The following is a 20,069-nucleotide window of genomic DNA, read 5'->3' on the forward strand; positions in this document are numbered from 1 at the left end:
AAGGTCATGTTTGAATGGGCACTTCCTTCTCTCTTGCAGTAGTACCATGATTTTTAAAGATGTCACCAGAAAAGTATTTGCCATGGGACAACCAAGCATAACATCCTGGATACTATGGTCACTATGTCCTTTTAACCATAAAGTTAGTGACTGATGGGCCATGGACTTATGGAATTTGCATATGTGATTCAATCCAAAAGAACATACCTTACAAATTTCCCTCAAAGTCTGAGAAAAAATGTTATCTAGACAAAATACTGAACAGCCAAAGAGATTTTCTTCTTTTTAATTTAGTAAAAAATGATAAAACCAGAAAGTATATTGATGAAAGGTATAGCAATTTCTCATAGCTAAGTGACTGGAAATGCACTTCAACAGAAATTGAACACAAACAGCAAATAAATTTGATCTATAAAACTTACCAAATGCTCTCTTACTTAATGTCCAAACATGTATTAAATAAACTAATTTCATTATTTTAATCACTGAAGTTGCTTTAACCCTGGTAAATACATATATTTTTCTGGTGCCTTATGTACTCTCACACTGCTCTATATTAGCATGAATTAAATGTTCCTTCAGGAAATCCTACTTTAATTTCTTTCTATTCAAGGACACTTTCTCCATAATTCTTACCTGAAGGTAAGTTATTCTCCTCTGTACCAGCTCTGTCAAATCTTTGGCTTCTTTTTCTCGCCAATCACCTGCTCCATCTGTTTGACTGAGGTAGTACAAATCTGTCATTATTGACCTGTTTTTTAAAAAAGCAAACAAACAACCTTAGTGGCTAACTTAACTAATCAGAAGAATCACTGGCAAAATGAAAACTAAATGAGGATTATAAGATCTTAAAATAGGAATTTTAAAAAATTGATTTCCCTCAACTTCCAGAGCCAAATATCTGTATGTGCACATGTATTCACCTTCAATAAATTTAGCAATCTCAAATTGATTTAAGCAAAATATTTGAACAGTTTAGGGATGAGAAAACCAAGCTCACACACATGCACAAACAGAATTGGAATTGATTTCCCCTAAGCACCAAAAACAATAATAATAAAACAAATCTTTTGGTGCAACTAGAGCAACATAATAATCTCTCTTGGAAGCCAAAATGAGTTGCTACCATCAAACATTAAGAAAATATGCATATAGGTTTAATACACAATCTCCCTGCTGTTTAAAGTATTGTGAGAAGTTTTCAGTTTACAGATAACAGGCAGAGAGGTGGACTAAAAACCAGTACTCTGATCCATTTAGAGTGTCAAGGAGAGGTGTTGGCAAAAGAGAAGAAAGTATAGGTTCATGGTGGAAATTATAGGCAGTTAGGGAATCAGCAGGCCAACTCAATATTGTTGAAAAAGACACAAACCATCAGTGCATACTAATAAATTTAGTTCTGAGCAGTAACCAACTCAAACCACTCAATCAATTTTGGGGGGAGGTGACAGACAAAAAACTATGAATGTGTATAATTATACCCAGAGTTCATAGCTTAGTTAAAAACTACTTGAACTTCACACAAGAAATTGTACCTTAACTAGTATCCATACATTTGTTTCAAGAACAACCAAAAAAGCACTGAAGAGGCATACAATCTGTATGACAAATGAACAGTTAGAATGGTTGCTCCACAGTAATGAAAGTTCCTTCTCAGCAGGCTTACAAATTCTGAACACATTTTAGAAGTGCTGCAGGTTCTTACTATTTGGGTTAAGATAGGACTGGGAACCTTTGGCCCTCCAGATGTTGAAGTACAACTCCATTCTGCCCTAGCAAGCAAGGCCAATTGTTAGGGAGTATAGGAAGTGTAGTTCGGCAACACCTGAAAGGCCACAGGTTCCTGACACCTGGGCTAGACCTTCGCCAACTAGTAATAGACCCCAAACCCCACAAAATTATATCTAAAGCCTCACCCTTTTCCCCCTAAGCAGTTTCAGAGGGTGCCTTCTTTACCTTTACTTAGGAATTATTCATGGCTCTGCCATTCATACAGAATGCAAAGAAGGGGTAAAGGTGTTGATACAGACCTGGCTATATTTATTACTAAATAAATAAATAAATAAATAAATGGCAGCTGGTCAAACCAACATCCACTCCCTCAAAAAAACTCTCAGTGAAATTCTCTATCACCATGATAGGCTAGGCTGTGCAGTGCTGAGAATAACTTTGAGCACAGTATGTCTATGTGCTACTTGCCATGTACCAACATGTATGGCATTGGAGTGCATGTCGGAGAATGCCTGATGTGAACTTCACCTGAGCTAAGCCCAGGACAAACACTCTCAATGGGTTAAGGACAGATTCAACTAGGCTTGCATGATAACTCAGCAGGGCAGCTGCCTGGGATTCAAGAGATATCTGTGAATTATCAACAGACTAATACTGCCAAATCCCAGAATGCAAAGAATACACCCTGAAGGAGAATGGCAGAGGAAGGAAAAACAGAATCAAAGCTTAAAGTGACACACAGAGGTCCTATGGTGATGGCAGCAACAACGTTCTCTAAAATTTCCTGGCCAACAATATCCAGAATTACTCAACAGGACTCCCACAAATCTTTGCCATATCCTGCAACTGCATTCCCAACATCTCATAGTATATTGTATCAAATCCAAAATACAGGGCACAATGCTCCCTATCACTCTTTTAGTGGAGGATCAATAATTGCCCAATAAATACAGTTATAAGGTAAAACCAGCATGTCAAAGGCTCAATAAACCATAAGACCCTGAGTGCAACTGAATAGGAATTCGTGGTGAGTATCAGATTTCATGGAATTACATAATCTACTCAAGCAGCCGCATAATCTTCATTATCGGGTATTTTTAAAATCACATTAGGTAAACAAATTAGATGCAATTGGTCTGTTCAATTATTAGAGAATCTCAGGTTATTTTAGGACTAAATAGTACCTGCCCCCCAAAAAATTTGTCTGCTATAATCTTAATGCATGATCCATCTCAGGTTCATCAAGCCTTTTACATGCAGAGAGAATGGCACTGGGCTTAGGGCTCTGGTTGCCTTAGTAAATGCAAACCTCAGGAGACAGAACTATAGTTCAATGGTAGCGCACATACTTTGTATTCAAAAAGGTCTCATATTCAATGCCTGGCACCACCAATTAAAAGAATCAGATAACAAGTGATGGGTAGGAGTGATGGGAATGTACTCTGCCAGAAATACTGGGCAACGACCAGAAGTTAAGATTAAACTGAGATAGATGGACATGGTCTGACATGGTCTGAGACAGTTTCCAATGCTCTCAATGTGCCAGGGCCATTATTTAGATATGTCCAGGGGGTGTGTTAAATATGTGTTAGTGTGTAAGTGGAAGAAAGTGGGGATAAATTGCACCTTAGTCTACAAAACTTAGAACATCTAAATATTTGCACTGCATATAAGCTTTCAGCTGTACTTGCTTTCAATTTATACTGAATGAAACAAATAAATCTTTAGTAAAAGCAGGGATTATTGTGTTTAATATATAACATTAAGGTCATCAACATCGGTAGCAAGTATTTTCACCAACTCAGAAATCCAATCTGCATCTGGAGCCAATCACATACATCTGCAAAACATCATAGAAGTATCAGCTTTACAGAAATGACCAGGGTTGTAAATAATGATCCACATGCTATTAACTTTAATGCCAGATCTAGATCAGGCAAATTTAATATGTTCTTGTTGTCAAGGTAAGTGTACAGTTACTGAACATCGAGGTAAACAAATTAATCCAGTTAGAACGCAAGACTGGCAAAAAATATATCATTTTCAGTATTACAGCCGACTTAGATTTGGTTTTATAGCTTATGAGATTTTTGCACCTTGGCAGTTATTCTCAAGATGAAATATACACCCAGAAAGACCACCTCTTTAGCAGTAAACATATCCAAAGAAATCAATTTGGTATAAGGCAACAAATTATATAGCTTTATTTTGTATAACTTTTAACAGGCCAAAGAGGAAATTCCTTAGCGTAGTCTCATGAGGCTACCAAAATTTTTGTTATGTGAAATTAAGTTCTCAAGTTTGATTGCAAATATCGTTTTCTATTATTCTCTCTATGTTCCAGAACAAGTAGTATATATAAAGATTGATAAATGAAAATATAGGTGCCCAAGCCACCAATATTAGAGGAAACATACAAAGTTGAGGAACATGTGGTTCTAAAAAAAGGTGTATGACCTTCAGAGTCACAGCTGATTAAGACATCTAATATGCAAGATTCTAAGCAAAACCCATACAGTGGTGCCTCGCAAGACGAAAAGAATCCGTTCTGGGAGTCTCTTCGTCTAGCGGTTTTTTCGTCTTGCGAAGCAAGCCCATTGACGGATTAGCGGATTAGCGCTATTAGCGGCTTTTAGCGGCTTTTAGCGGCTTTTAGCGGCTTTTAGCAGCTTATCAGCTTATTGGATAAGCAGATAAGCGGCTTAGCGACTTAGAAAAAGAGGGGGGGAAAGGAAAAAAAAAACGCAGGAACTCGCAAGACATTTTCGTCTTGCGAAGCAAGCCCATAGCAGATTCGTTTTGCGAAGCACCTCCAAAACGGAAAACTCTTTCGTCTAGCGAGTTTTCCGTCTTGCGAGGCATTCGTCTTGCGGGGCACCACTGTATATTCAAAAGATAAAAGCATCCCTATAGTAACCCCTTCACAACAACAACAACAAAAAAACTGGTCTGTTGGACATTGCCTCAGTCGAGGAGCTCACAATGAAAACGTATCTCCCCATTGTCTATGGAGGCACACTGCTTGGAGGGGTGACAATAGTCCTCAACAGACATTTACTGAACTTTGCAGTACAGAATGGTATGCTAAAACACAATCTTAAAACACCCAATATAGTAAGCCTGCAATTTATGTGGCGGTTACGTCCCATGGATTGCACCTAAAGACAAAATCACATATTTGCAAGACTTGCACTGGCAAGGGCAGAAGGTGGAAGAGTATCTATTTTCTCCTCCATTTTGCTTTTAAAATTTTCTACCTCCCACTGCAAAACTACACCAGCTCCAGGGCTGTGAGGTTTCCCTTGCTTGTCAGGGGAATGCTGAGGGAACAAGAGGACTTTAGATCCCAAGGATCCAGTGTCCCCTGTAACAGCCTTCCAACATGCCACTTTTCTTCTCCTACCTGGAACAGTGAAGGAGCAATGGCAGCAGAGCTTTTCATCACCGCACAGGGACCTCAGGGGGGCATCCCTCCCACAGGCTGAGAGAGAAAGTCACAAATATCCAAGAATGCCCCAGATGCCCTCTCAGACAGTTTAGAACTGCTCCCTTAATTCAGAGTTTAGCTCTATTTAATCCCATACCTTGGTTCTTAAAATCAGTTAATGGAATGGTTTGGATGCTTCTGATTACAAACATTTGCCCTAGGGCTTACTGGTGAAGGGCGGGTAATAATAATAATAGTAGTAGTAAGGAAGACACTACATGGGCCAATACTTTTAAAAACAGATGCTGAAACAAAGAAGAAACTCAAACACAACTTTATGCTCTAGTTTCTCTCTATTTTTTACATTTAGAGTTTCTGCATTCATGGCTGGCAATATGGTATTTTATAGTATGACTTTTGTAGAAAGGGTTTGAGAAAGTTTTGTGTCACACATACAGAAAAACCTGGGTGCTGTCAACAAAAGGTCTGAAACAATGACTTGAATCCTAACAAGAGCAAGCAGTGTCCTGCTTGTAGAGGACACTTAATAATAAAATAATAATAAATAAATAATATTATTATTTGTACCCCACCCATAGGGGGTTGCCCTAGCCACTCTGGGCAGCTTCCAGCATATATATATATATATATATATATATATATATATATATTTAAAAAACTTCCCTATACAGGGCTGCCTTCAGATGTCTCCTAAAGGTTGTATACTTATCTCATTGATATCTGAGGTGGGCACCACTACCAAGAAGACCCCTCTGCCTGGTTCTCTGTAACCTCACTTCTCACAGTGAAGGCCCTTGGTGCTGGATCTCAGTGTCCGAGCTGAATGATGGGGGTGGAGATGGTCCTTCAGGTATACAGGGCCAAGGCTATATAGGTCTTTAAAGGTCAGCACCAACACTTTGTATTGTGCTCTTAATGGGAGCCAATGTAGGTATATCAGGACTGAATTTATATGATCCCGACGGCTGCTCCCAGTCACCTTCAAAGGTAGCCCCACACTGAGCACATTGAAGTGCAGTCCAATTAAGACTTAACCAGGGCATGTACCACTCTGGCAAGACTGAGCAGGCTAGTAGGGTCTCAGCCAGCGTACCAGATGGAGCTTGTAGACAGTCACCCTGGACACAGAATTAACCTGCGCCTTTATGGACAGGTGTGAATCCAAGATGACTCCCAGGCTGCGTTTGTAGTCCTTCAGGGGCACAGTTACTTCATTCAGGACCAGGTATTCCCCCACACCAGCCCCCCCCCCCCCGTCTCGCAGAAACAGTACTTCTGTTTTGTGAGGATTCAACCTCAATCAGTTAGCTGCCATCCATCCTCCAACTGCCTCCAGACAATCACACAGGACACTTGCCTTCTCCTTCCCACTGAAGCCCCCTGTACCTCCCAAAAATCTGATTTCATTGTTCAAGGTACCCATCTACATCCGTCGGGTATTATTCACAGCTAGTACCCTTGAGCCAACCTGCTTCTACTATGAAACCCACTGAGTGTCTACAGTCAATTTCCATGTTGCCTGTGAAGGACAATGTTAATAGGGCTAGGCGACATCTGATTTTCAACATCGGCGATATCTGATTTTCAACATCGTGATATATCACCAGCTAAACATTGCAATATAGTGATATATCACAATGTCTAAAACATGAAAGGTGGACATTAAGATTGCGCATGCTGGTGGGGAGAAGAGCAGCTATGGAGATCCGCAGGTCGAGGGTAGAGATGGGGCATACGAGGGAAGGAGCAGGCAGCCTTGGAGATCTCTGGGGTGGCCGAAAGAAAATGGGCTTGTGGGCAAAGGAGCAGGCAGCCTTGGAGATCTCAGGGATAGGGGTGAAGATGGGCATATGGTCAAAGGAGCAGGGGCAGCCAAGGTGAAAAAGCAGCTGGTCAACTAAGCAAGGAAAGAGGGGCACAAGGAGGAAAAGAAGGCGCCGGGCAATTATGTGCCTGTCAGCTGGCTGAGGTGAATCATGCAAAGCAGCCAGAGCAGAGAGAGGGTAAAAGATAAAGGGACCCCTGACCATTAGGTCCAGTCGTGGCCAACTCTGGGGTTGTGGCGCTCATCTCGCTTTATTGGCCGAGGGAGCCAGAGTACAGCTTCCGGGTCATGTGGCCAGCATGACTAAGCCGCTTCTGGCAAACCAGAGCAGCGCATGGAAAAAGAGAGGGTACATCGTAGCTATTGCAAGGTGCCAAGGCCATCAGCAGGAATGAAGAGGAGAAAGGGAGCCAAAAGGGAAGACAGCCAGCCAACCAGAGGGAACCAGCTCCAAGGGAGACCAGTCGGTCTGGCACCTCCTGCTCTCTTCAGATTCCTGAGATCTATGGATGAAGCGTGGTATACAAATTAAATAGTAACAGCACAGCAAAAACTCAGCAGTAGTTGTTATTAGTACCTTTCATGATTACCCAAGTCAGATACAAGTTCATCAATATGCCTTTGGAGTTCACTTCCTTCCAATATTTTAAGTTTCTTCAATTCGCTCTGGAGAAAAAACCAAAGCTCCTTGGCTCCATTTTCAATCCGCCTCCTCAATATTTCATGATCTTTTCCTAAGCCCACTAAAAAAAAGGAAAAGGTACAGAATTGTCAACGTTAGTTTTCCTCTAGACAGAAAATGCATTTGTAGAATTATGTACAAAATAGTCATTATACAAACCATCTCCTGTTTGTTGCTTATAGTTTTCTATCTGTTCTTTGGCCTTTATTAGCTGTTCTTCTAAAGCATGAACTCTTCCTGCAGCAGGGCCCTGATCAATAGGACCTTCTGGTATCCTACAGCAAAATTGAAAGAATGCATCAAATAAGTTTGATTAGTGTTACATGCTTTTTGAAAGGATATTCTTGATAATGGACTAGAAAAAAAGTGTAGTTTTGTGTTGTGAGTGGCTTTGTCTTTTGTTACAAAACTTAAACAAAAATATAAAAAACCTATGTTATACTCAGAGTAAACCCACTGAAATTAATGAGCCTAACTTAGTCATGTTTATTAATTTTAGTGGGTCTACTCTGAGTGAAACTTAGTTGAGTAACAACCCTAATTTCAGCTTATGAGCATTTGGCTCATGAAGAAAGAGATGGGACTATTCTGCTCTCAATCATGTAGAGATTATTCTGTTGGGAAGGTTGGTTGTTAAATAAATAATGACACAGTGTAGTATGTCATGTGTTGTTGTTCCTCTGAGGTTGTATTTCCCTAATTTTAAGACCCGCTAAGGAACAGATGATTGCTATTATGTCTTCATATGTGAAACACAGAATTCAAATAGGGTGCACTTTCTTTTTCCCATGACTGCAGATCTGATGCCTGGTATATGTTGTACAATTTTAAATTAACCTTATACTGCCATAGTTAACTGCAGTAACTTGGAATTGCCTGGGTGCACCAACCAAAAGAAGAATATGGGTAAGGTCTGCTTTAAAGGGAGATACCCCAGACCTTTTTTTTTTTTAACAAGTTATTCGTGTGTGTTTTTAAAAAAGAAATACAATACTGATGCAAAATCCTTCCTCAAAAGTAGAGGTGGACATTGTACATCTCACAAGGTACTTCCAAAAGTAGGGAGTCAGGAATCTGGATTTCTCCCATACTTGATTTTCAATTAAAAGATATACTAAGTGACCCTAATGTAAGATTTATCTTCCTCAAAGGTCTGTTAGCTAACTCTTGGCTGACATTATGCTCTATTTATGTGCCTAATACCCAACAAGAACAGTTTCTGGATGAAACTTTTTACATTGCTGCTGCACTCATTTACACACTGAGGTGAAGTGGTGATAGATGGTGACTTAAATCTTGTACTCAATGATTATTTTGATAAAAGCAGAACATCTCACCTATCACAAAACCCATGTAAACAGTCTTTTTAAAAATATCCTACATATTACATAAACACAATTACTTTGATGGTTTGCACATAGCCAATCCAGAACTAAGAAACTATACACATATGTCAGCAAGATACAAAAATTATGCCAGATTGGATTATTTATTAATCACAGAAGGCCTTGACTCTCAGGTTCATAATTCACGAGACTGGTCTTCTTAATATCTCAGACCATACCCCTGTTATCACCAGAATTCAATGGGGAGTGCACAGACCTAAAACCTTCTGTGGAAAATTAGACCCCTGGATATATATATATATATATATATATATATATATATATATATATATTTTACTAGAGAGACACTTCTTAAAGCAGAGATTTTCAACCAGTGTGCCATGGAACCCTGGGGTGCCTTGAATAATTGTCAAGGGTGCTGCAGGCAAAACTGGCCTCCATCCCTCTTTCCTTCCTTCCCTCCTCTGATGCCCTCTTGTGTCTCTGCCTCCCAAAGGCTTGCATGGTTGTTTGTTGCAGAGCTCTGGCTACAAACTCCTCAGGTGAATGGTGCCTCTGGGGCTAACCAAGGGGTGCTGGTTGCCAGGAACTGAGGCAGCCTCAGAGTAAGCATACATGTGGGTGAGGGAGCCCAGCCAGCCAGTCCACCAGCCCTTGCTGTTGGGAATGGATGGACACAAGTGAGAGGCCGGGCGGGCGGGCAGGCCAGCAGGTGCCACACTGGCCTTTCTTGTGCTTGCTGTGTGAAAAGCCTGCCTGGGAGCTGAGTCCCCAGCACTGAAAGGGAGCTTTTCCGCCATGCAGGCCTGGCAGCACTGCTGCTGGCCTCACGTTCACCCTCGACCATTCTCCATTGGGCCACTAAGGCTGGGGGTATCCTCTTCCCAGGCCACTGTGAAGCAGTGTGAGAAGGCACCTCTCTCTGGGGAGGGAGGCGGAGCTGCTGTCTGGAGAACTTCCAAGGAGAGAAAAAAGGGAACACTCCACAAGGGAGGGGTTTTTGAAAAGGGTTGAAGGGTGGTGGCTCTGCAGGCAAGGAGTGACATAACTGAGCTTCTGGCGCTCAGAGCACATTTCCCCACAGGGGAGCACCAGAAAGAATGTAGTTGGTCAAGGGAGCCATGGACTCAAAAAAGGTTGAAAACCTCTGCCTTAAAGAGATTCCTGATTTTTTTAAGTTTAATGGTACAGTCATACCTCGGGTTACGAACGCTGTGGGTTACACTTTTTCAGGTTGGGACTGCGCCAAACCCGGAAGTACCAGAGCGGCTTACTTCCAGGTTTTGGCACTCACGCATGCGCAGAAGCACAAAATGACATCACGCACAAGCGCAGAAGCGACGAATTGCATCACGCGTGTGCGCAGACACGGCGCTTCAGGCTGCAAACACTGTGGGCACGGATCACGTTCGCAACCAGAGTGTACAGAAAACTTTTTTTTAAAAGAGCAGAACCTAGATCTCTAGAAATCCCACAGGTACTTATTCACTTCAGAAGAGAAAGCCATATTATTAGGAATTCAACAACAAAAATTCTGCCCTCCTAGTGAAAACAAGTACATATAGCAAGCAAAATGAGTAATGCACTGTTAAAAGGCAAAAGGGGGGGGGGACCTATAGACAAAAAGAAATTTTGGAGGAATTTTAAAAACTATATATACAAAACTGTATGCCATTGAACCATTGGATTCCCAAATCTTCACAAAACTCCTAGGGGAAAAATATAATTCCAAGATTTAACCAGACTCACCAGGAATCATTAGATCAATCTTTTACTCTAGCAGAAATCCAAAATGGGATCAAAAATATGAAGCTCCACAATGCTTCTGGTCCCAGCAGATTATTAGCCTTCCCTTCTGAAATTGTTTATTGACATACAGAATAGAGGCCATATTCCTTAAACTATTTTATTGATTAATGTGGATGCTTAATTATTTACAGGCATATTGGCCAGTAGGCTTTCAAAAATTTTACCCAACTATGTCTACCACGATCAAGTCGGATTCATAAGGCAAAGATCCACAGCCTTCCCTATTATAGAAGGGTTCTCAATACAATTTTTGGAGTCAATCACATCCAGAACCTACTGTTCTCCTGATGCTGAAAAGTCAAAGCATTTGATTGTTTAAATAGGCAATATCTCTACATTCCTTTGGTATTAGCGCGTCTTGGGTTGATATGCTTGATGCTCAGGAAAACCAGCTCATAGTATTGTTTAAAGATAAACTGAAGGAGGGGAAGAATACTGCTCTGAACTCCTTGGAGAAAGGACAGGATAAAATGCAATAAAATGAAGCCACAAGCATTAAAATCAAGAGAATACATATTTAAAAGCATGGTCTTTTCGATCATATTGTAAAAATATCTAAATGTAACACTAGATTTAACATATAATGGGCACAATGCAGAAAGCTAAATGGCAGAGGAAAAACTACTGCTTGTGCAAGCTAGTCATGTAAAAGCTATATGCCAAATTAGTGGCATGAAACATTTGCATGCAGAACTTTCTCTATAATTATCCTGATTTTCTAAAATCTTGTACAGATTACGTGTGTTATGCAGAAAACTACTCTTGAATTAAAGAGTGTTTCTTCATGTGGAAAAATATCACTGGGTAGCGGCTAGTACAGAAATGTTAAATTAATTTGTCTCTTTTGTAAGCACTTGAAGAAAAACTTTATTCCTTCTCTGCATAGAGATACAAGATTTCCATAAATTTTAAAGCTATGAAAATATATCACTTTTCACTTTTTATGGGGGGGGGGGGGGGAAGCCTTTTAGATTTGACTTTCTTATCAAAGCCAAACAACATTATTGCGTTAGATTCATAAAAGCATCATTTGTAACCATAGAAAACTAATATTTTACATATTTATAAAATGTACAGAGCTACTTGCTTTTAAGCAGTTCCAAATTAAATCAAATGTTGCCCTAACCCCAAGCAATGAACACCTAGTTTGGCACTCTCATGAAGATGGCAGTACCCTCTGCAGAAATGAATCTTAGATCTGAGTGGTGCATTAGGTCTGAAGTATATACATAGAAACCATCATTCTCTAATGCTATATGGCATTGTCTTACATAAAGTATTCGTGCCACATATGGAGTAGAGAATAGCTTTCTTTTTTTATAAAAATAAATAAATCACTAATTACAAAAAGTTTTTCAAATTTCATTCAGTGGTACCCCAAATTAAAAGCATTCTTGGGCGAAAACAGGAACTACGAACACACACACACACACACACACACACACACACACTTTACATCTGTATTCCTGTCCCCCATCACGTGTAAGATATTAGGGCTGAGGTACATGTTATGTACAGCTCTATGGCTTTTCCATTATCAGTGAAAGCAGCTGCAGACAAACAGGGAAGGACTTTGAACAGGCTAATGGATGGAAAAGATGGCATGGAGTAACCCCTCCCCCCCATTCCTCTGCTCATTTAAGACACCTGCAGCTATTTTCCCCAAGACACTGCCCTTGGGGACAAGAACCATGAACTACAGTACAAATCTAGTCCTGCTCTTACTCAGACTCATAGTACTAGTAATATACCATCAGGGCTGATGGGGTGTGGCAATATATATTTAAGTAGTGCATCCCCAAAACCACCTCTTTTGTGGGGAAATTCCTGTTGCAAACCCTGCTTTGGGCAGTGAGGTATGTCATATATGACAACAAGAAAAAATGGTCTCATGGAAACTAAATGCTGAATATTGCCAGCTGAGTCTGTGGCTGAACTGAAGCAGTAGTCAGTGGCAGTGCCTGGATAGCTAAATGCAAGAGTTGAGTAGTTTTGACCACTGAGGTGCTCTAATCTCTAAGATGCCTGGGTGAGGGGCAGAGGAAAGCAGCATATAGTAGCATCATAGCAACTTGGGAGACTCCTGCTGCAACTCCTAGTCATTTCATTTTAAAGGTGATCCAATCCAACTCCTGCATAGCAGGGTCCTGAGGACAGCTATGATGCTTTAAAAAATGCAGTCCCCTCTCTCCAACACTTTCTTTTTTAAATCTAAAGCAAGCCACCACTCACTGAAAATTCTAGGGAAAAAATTCTCCTTTCCACAGATACACTCTGAAACTCAGTCCACAGCTGGGTTCAGCTGAAGATGAGCCCTACCATCAAAACTGAACTAAAAATCTAATATTTAACTAGAAAGCAAGAGAAGTGTCAGACTGTTCAGTCTTCTGTTGCAACACAATTCAGCCCCCAGCAGAATACTATCATCTGCGTGCAACCTTCAACTGACAGGAATCATCCTCATTTGAGAAAACCAATCATGCAACACTTTATGCTGCAGGGTTGTTTTTCTTGCCAAGATACTAAATGTCTTCGGGGACCCTCAGAAAACCTACCATTCCCTTTTTACTTATAAAACCCAAGTGTCTACACATTTACAAATCCTTACAATAGATCCCATTTCTATGGATATCCATTTTGGAGTGGACATTTGAAGTTCTTCATAACCTGCTTACTATTTTACCAACATGAAAAAATCATTGTTCATTGCATGTTGGGCTACCTCATATAGTTGAGGTTGGGCTACCTCAACTATATATATTTCAATTCCATTTATTAACATGTTCAGGTTCTTTTACAGGTCCTGATGGGCTAAGTAGGCAGAGTAAAAAAGTTATTTATTACTACCCTTTCTGTTCCATATGTTAGCCAAGTACATGACCATGAGACAATGACTACCAAACATGGCATTTCCCACTTCTAAAGAGTCCAACATTTGTATCTAGCAGGTATGGGGAATAAAACCAGGTGTCTCTTATATCCCAGTCTCTTACCCTCCTGTACTGGCTTAAGGAAAGGGCCTTGGTACTGAAAAATCAGTTTCGCTCAGGATGATTCAAACGTTAAGCTGGGGTGGGGGCAAAAACCTGTACTGAGTCTCCAAGCCATGATAACTGGAAGATAATCTAACAGAACTATTTCTTCAAGTAAAAGGAAGGTAAGCAAGCATGCTGGGGAATATAGACTGTCTATCATAAATTGTTGATTAGAGGGAGATAAAGCCCCAAGGATGCCTATTCAGAGCTTATCTGAAGCCCAGGGCAGGAGTCTTGTTAGAATAAAGTTATAAACTCAAGCAAAAAAGTAGCCAGTGCTTAGCCCTCCGAGGCCCAGTGCAAGTGTACCCAGCTGTGCCCCTCCTCTCCATGGGCCTGGCCCTAAGTGCTGGAGAAAGTTAGAATTATGGGTTACTGTTTTTACCTGAGATTACTGGATCTTAAAAGGAACATTAAATTTGCACTATCCCCAAACTTTCACCATCAGCTTCCACAAATATAGTACAAACAGCCAACTACTACACCACCACACAAACATAGCACCCTGATGTCTCCTTCGACCTCAGAAAAGACACATGCCAGGACAAAAAAGTATTTTGTCCTTTACATTAACACAAAGAAAATGCAACTTCAGTACAGTATACCAACATTGAGAAAGTTTTTATCAACTTACCTGAGAGACTCTGCCATTCGTCGTAAGTCTTCATTTTGCTGTTTTAATCGTTCAAGTTTTGCTAATATCTTTGATAGTTCACGACTAGAATGGTCTGGGTGTTCATTGTCTCGTACTAAGTGTCCGCCTATGTAAAACAGCAAGGTCCCCCAAGCAAAAAGGATGAGCATAATCCAACGCCAGGAGCCAGTCCATGGCCGCATTTTCAGAAGTTCTATCCACTACCAAATAGTTTTTGTTCACAAAGCAAACATTGTAACTCCTCAATCAGTACAAAGATTGCAAGGTTTCTGTGTCTTTGATTCACCACATTGTGCTTCTCACAGCATTTCTCCAACAGTAAAACTTTAAAACAATTATCACTGAAGATGCACAATCCAAGTTCTAATGTCACAGATGTTTTGTTTTTATAGTCTGTGGGGAAAGAAACAAAATGAAGTTACATTTTGTGATTTAAAGCTAGTAACATATATTGAGGTAAAGCTTAAATGAGTTGGTGTTGAATTTCAAGTCAGTTAATAGCATTATAATGTTTCAGCAACTTGCAAAGGAATAGTCTCTCAGCAACTGCATGTATAGAAATGACAAAAAACACTAAAAAGTAGCACATTTGTTTACACAGTGCTGTTTTGAACTTTAGAAAACTGCAACTAAATCGTAAGAGACCTTATGCAGCAGATTTGGATTTATTCTTTCTTGCAAGACAATACACTTGTAAGTGGAATGGATACTACTTATAACACAATGTATTTTCTTCTCTTTGAGCAAACTTACTAGCAACTTCAGAAGTTTTAGTTCTCTTATACTGGTCTTGATGCCTTGCTTCTGCCATGCTGCTAACAAAAGAAGCCATGCATTGGCTTTTTGAGGCATTTGAACTGAGGCTGGTGGCTTGCTTCACTCCAAACCATTCATAAACAGAAGAAACAGTTTGTCCTCATTCACATTAAACCATATTTTATTTTGATAATAAACCAAGTCAATAACATCATCTTACTGCAGAAGAGCCCTTGTAAAAATCAGGGTAGAGAGCAAGATAAAGGTGGCATCCATTCCAAAGATTTTCTTCCACTTCCACAAGAGCTGTGATTCACAGAAGCATAACAACTAGTATAATTAACTACCCACACCCCCTGCAAAAACCAAAACCAAGGGTAATCAATAACCAGGGCCTGAAAAAGAAGGACCCTCTAGACCCAGTTATCATGCAACTTTGAACCAGTACACACAATCATTTGCAGGAGTTCTCTGTTAAAAGTCCTGCATTCAAATGCCTAGCACTATGGCATTACAGCAGTAGTCTGTGTTGTAATTCTGATTGACTATCCTTCATTGTTTTTCTGCAGCACTATCCATATAATTCACATGCAGGACAATAATGGCCTCCATGTTCCATTACATCCTCAGTTGAGAGGCCCACTACATCAGCCAGAATCTTAAAATAGACAATCTGCACTATGTATTTCACAGCCTCACTCTAGTCATACACGCATACACAGTATTAAATCAGAGTCTCGATGTGTTAAGTATGTAGTAACTTCCCACTTCTTTGTCTACCTTATATTTCACCTCCTGTAGTTTAACGCCCAATGCTTTTTGGCACTGTGTGAGCTTTCACTAGCCCCTTACACAGGCAGTCATGGAATAGTAGCAGCTTTTTTCCTTCTACTTACCATTTTTGGAATGGAAGTCTAAACAGATAAAGGAAGGTGGTTAATACTTAGCAAGACGTACTTAGGTCACTAAGCTGGCTATAACCCCAGAAAACAGACGTAAGCAACAGATCACACTAAAAAGGAGAAATCATTTTTTCTTGATACAATAAAATGTTAATCGCCTAAAAATATAGCATTTCAGAATTACAATCTTTCTTTAGTTCTGAAAGCACACCACTACTGTTATTACCTTGCATTTTTATGCTGTGAACTACCCTGAGATCGACAGATGAAGGGCAGATACAAATTTAATTTAACAAACAAACAAACAAACAAACAAAAACAACAACAACATTAATGTTTAAAAGTAAATGAAAGCATTATACTTGCTTTCAGTAACAACTTTGCAAAATTTTAAAAAAGATGTAGCCAGAATGAATCCATGTGTCAAGCAACTACAGCAAAACATTTGCTGCCTCCGAGGTTGCCATCACAGTGCAATTTTGTAAGACCTGGGGCTCGGAACTCACACCAAGTAATTCAAAACTCCTGTGTTTTTATTTTAAGATCTACTTTCTTACTAAAACCACAAGCTCTTATTAGGACCTAAATATATAGTTGCTTTGGAGAACAGTTGGTGAATGTTCTCTTAGAATTCAAAATTCTATGATAAAAAATCCATATTGTATCCATGATATCCTCTTGCAAAATTATTTGGTGCTTTAAAATCGAAGCAAAGCATAAAACTTTCCACTTCGAATTTGAAGTAATTTAAACAAGGAAGAATCTAGAACATAAAATGTATTCATTCCAGCATTAAGAATTAAGCATCAAGCAGCATGCTACAAACACAAAATCATAATTAAAATGATATTACACACACTTGTATAAAATCATTAAAATAGTTGACAGTAAACCCTTATACAAGTGATGCCATACTGGACAAAGCAACAATAGCTACTACCTGTATCAGTATGTCAAACCAACCTACAATGTCAGATTCAGTTTGCAGTTTTCCTGCTTGGCCACTTGGGGACACTGTGATACCACACATTCAGCTGGGTGCCTCCCCCATCACCACCCATCCTAGCATAAGATGCAGCAACTGAATGATGTCACGTGCTTATTTATTCAAAACTTTCATGCCAGTGTTTTACTTCATCATCCAGCCAAAGCCTGTAACCAAACTCCCTACTCCTTACATGGCAATTTATTAATTTCTGTAGTCACTATTCCTGAGATGGCAACCTACCCACCCTTTTACTTCTCAGGCACAATACAAGCTAAATAATTTGGGCTCTTAGGAGACCAACTCTTCATACATATCAGCATTATCTCTATAGGCAACCAAGCAAAGCCTTGACATGCTCCTTCAAGGCACAATTAACAGAGTGGTGTTATCTGCCTCTATACCCTTGTTTTGTAATCCCTTCCACAGAGGTCCGCCCAGACACAAATGGAATTCTCCCAGAAGCAAGTGAGACTGGACCTGTGTTCAAACTCCTGCTCAGATATGCAGTTCATCTTTGTGGAACAAGACTCTCTCTATTCCGCACTTACTATGTTAATATTTTATATAGTTCTCACGAGTCTCACAAGCTGCTCTGAGCTCCTTGGAGGGAAAAAAAAAAGTTCTTGTTAATAAATGCAAGGAGGAGTAAAAGCTAATCTACGCATACAGATCAAGCAGTGTGCATTTTCTTGGATTATGCCACTTGGACTAGTCTGAATTCCTGAATGCTTATAGGAAGCAAGGGGGAGAGAAACTACTCCCTGTGTGCATATACAACTGAGAAAGCTAGCCTATAACCCTTCTCTCAAACTTGCAGGCTTTCTACATGCAACAAATACTTTCCTCAGAGAGCATTTATACATGTGGCTTTATTATTTGTTTAATTTATATATTTCCATTCTATCCCATGGGCTCAGAGGGGGTTATGTCAATTCTTCTAAATGCTAACCCCTCTCCACAGCGCCTCACGATCAAGGATTCTATTTGTCTATGTTCATCTATAGAACTGTTAAGAAAGTAACTGATTCCAATATCCAAGGTACTGACAGAAATACTCAAAAATGATCCATTTCATTTGCTTTCCTATTATTGTTATTGTTTTTGTTAAGTTATTTATTAAATTTATATACCACCCTATACCTGCAGGTCTCATCTATAATCCCACATGCTTCTACTACAGGGGGCGGGGGCAAAAAGAGTATGAAAATGCGGCATTTTAACCATTCACTTAAAACTTAAGTCCATGATGTTTACTTAATAGCCAGCACCGAACAATTCAAGCCATGCAAAGAACAGAACAATGGCCTGCTAAAGGTTTCTTGTTCTCTTGAACTAGGCAAACTTTCCAGAGCAACATTTAGTACTGTTGAAATCCAAGACATGGACAATTGCAGTTCAAGACGCCATGAAAGTAATTACAAAAAAGCCCAAGAAAATCATTTCATCATATTTCCACTACTGAGAAGGCCTTCTGTCTGGTTCCCTATAACCTCATTTCTCGCAGTGGGGGAACCACCAGAAGACCCTCGGTGCTGGACCTCAGTGTCTGGGCTAAACAATGGCGGTGGAGGTGCTCCTTCAGGTATACAGGGCAGGAGATAGAAATAACAAGAAAAAGGGTACAGCCAAGCATAGCCTAGTACAAATAATATCTACTCTGCAAGAATTTTAGATGACCATGTGAGCAATATTCTAAACTTCATAAATACAGAAAGCCTGGTCAGTCATTAGTTTTAATAAGCATGCTGTATAGGTAATAATCACAAGGTTATAATCAATTCTGCTGAAATTAAAACTAAATCAGTGCACTTTAAAATTCTCTTACTTCCTGAAAATAGGAAACTGACATTATATGTGGGGCAGGGACTACTTCTCTTTGATCCAGCTGTGAATTTAACAACTTAATAATGTGATAATTTGAGTCAATTCTGTGAACAGCAACAACTAATTGTTGTGCAACTCATATATTGAATAGGAACAGATTTGGTGGAAATTTAATATTTCATGGGTTAAGGTATACATTTTCAAAAAAAATTACTTAAGCATTTATTTCATGTCCATCTTCTATGCAAATAAGAGTAACCTGCTTTGGACAATTTAAGTTTGCATCAGAAATTTAACTAATGTCCAATAAAATGTCCTAGGGAATAATCTGATTTAGCATCTTTATTCTTATGTCCCGTCATCCAGTTTAGAGAGATTGTTTCAGAGTTATTCACTAACATTTTTTGTTTTAACCACTCAAAATCACTCTGACATCAGCAAATCTGGCCACCTCATTGCTGACCCCTTACTCTAGGCCATTTATGCCAGTTAAAAAGCATTGGCTCTAAAACAAGTCCTCCTAGGGAGATCCCGCGTTATGCAGTGTTCAAAATTCCCCATGCGCCAAGCACATTTTGCTCATTGGTGTGGGTCCAATTGCGACTATACGATTGCTGGGTGCCAGATTGGTTACTGACTTCTCCATCAAGTCAGCTGACTGGCATGCAATCCTCCATCATCACATCAAGGAAATTAAGCACAGGGATGAGTATACATATAGTTGTCTGTGCTGCAGCCTTTCCACACACCACCCAAATGGAACTCACAAAGCACAGTTAAAAAACCTCTGCCTTAGTCCATAATTAATATCATTTCCATTTCTACTTTGTGTGCTTCTCCTTCTTGAATACTGGTACAAATGAACTGCTGTTAGAGCAAGATACAGTACAGTACAGTCAAGTAATATAGATGAGCTAACAGAATCATAGGATTGTAACATTGGAAGGAATTCTGAGGATCATTTAGCCCAAATCCCTGGCATGTAGACATTCTGTTGTGGCGACCGTAACCTAGGTTTAAGGAGCCATTTGATGTCTAGTTTATATATCTGAGTTTCTGACACAGGTT

At 39.8% G+C, this 20,069-nt stretch overlaps 1 protein-coding gene across 2 annotated transcripts in view; it reads right to left on the bottom strand.

Annotated features, from left to right (window-relative positions):
- The window catches only part of FUT8 (fucosyltransferase 8), an 83,406-nt gene that overhangs the window by 38,965 nt on the left and 24,372 nt on the right, over nt 1-20,069 (bottom strand). For both annotated transcript variants that reach the window (XM_081020913.1, XM_081020914.1), the window contains exons 2-5: nt 14,511-14,924; nt 7,846-7,961; nt 7,582-7,747; nt 637-751 (exon numbers count right to left, since the gene is read on the bottom strand). In XM_081020913.1, the coding sequence (XP_080877039.1) occupies nt 637-751; nt 7,582-7,747; nt 7,846-7,961; nt 14,511-14,713 (600 nt within the window). In that variant the 5' untranslated portion in view covers nt 14,714-14,924. The remainder of the gene's footprint in view (nt 1-636; nt 752-7,581; nt 7,748-7,845; nt 7,962-14,510; nt 14,925-20,069) is intronic.

The sequence above is a fragment of the Podarcis pityusensis genome (genome assembly GCF_964106645.2).
Source record: "Podarcis pityusensis genome assembly, chromosome: 1".
Lineage (NCBI taxonomy): Eukaryota > Metazoa > Chordata > Lepidosauria > Squamata > Lacertidae > Podarcis > Podarcis pityusensis.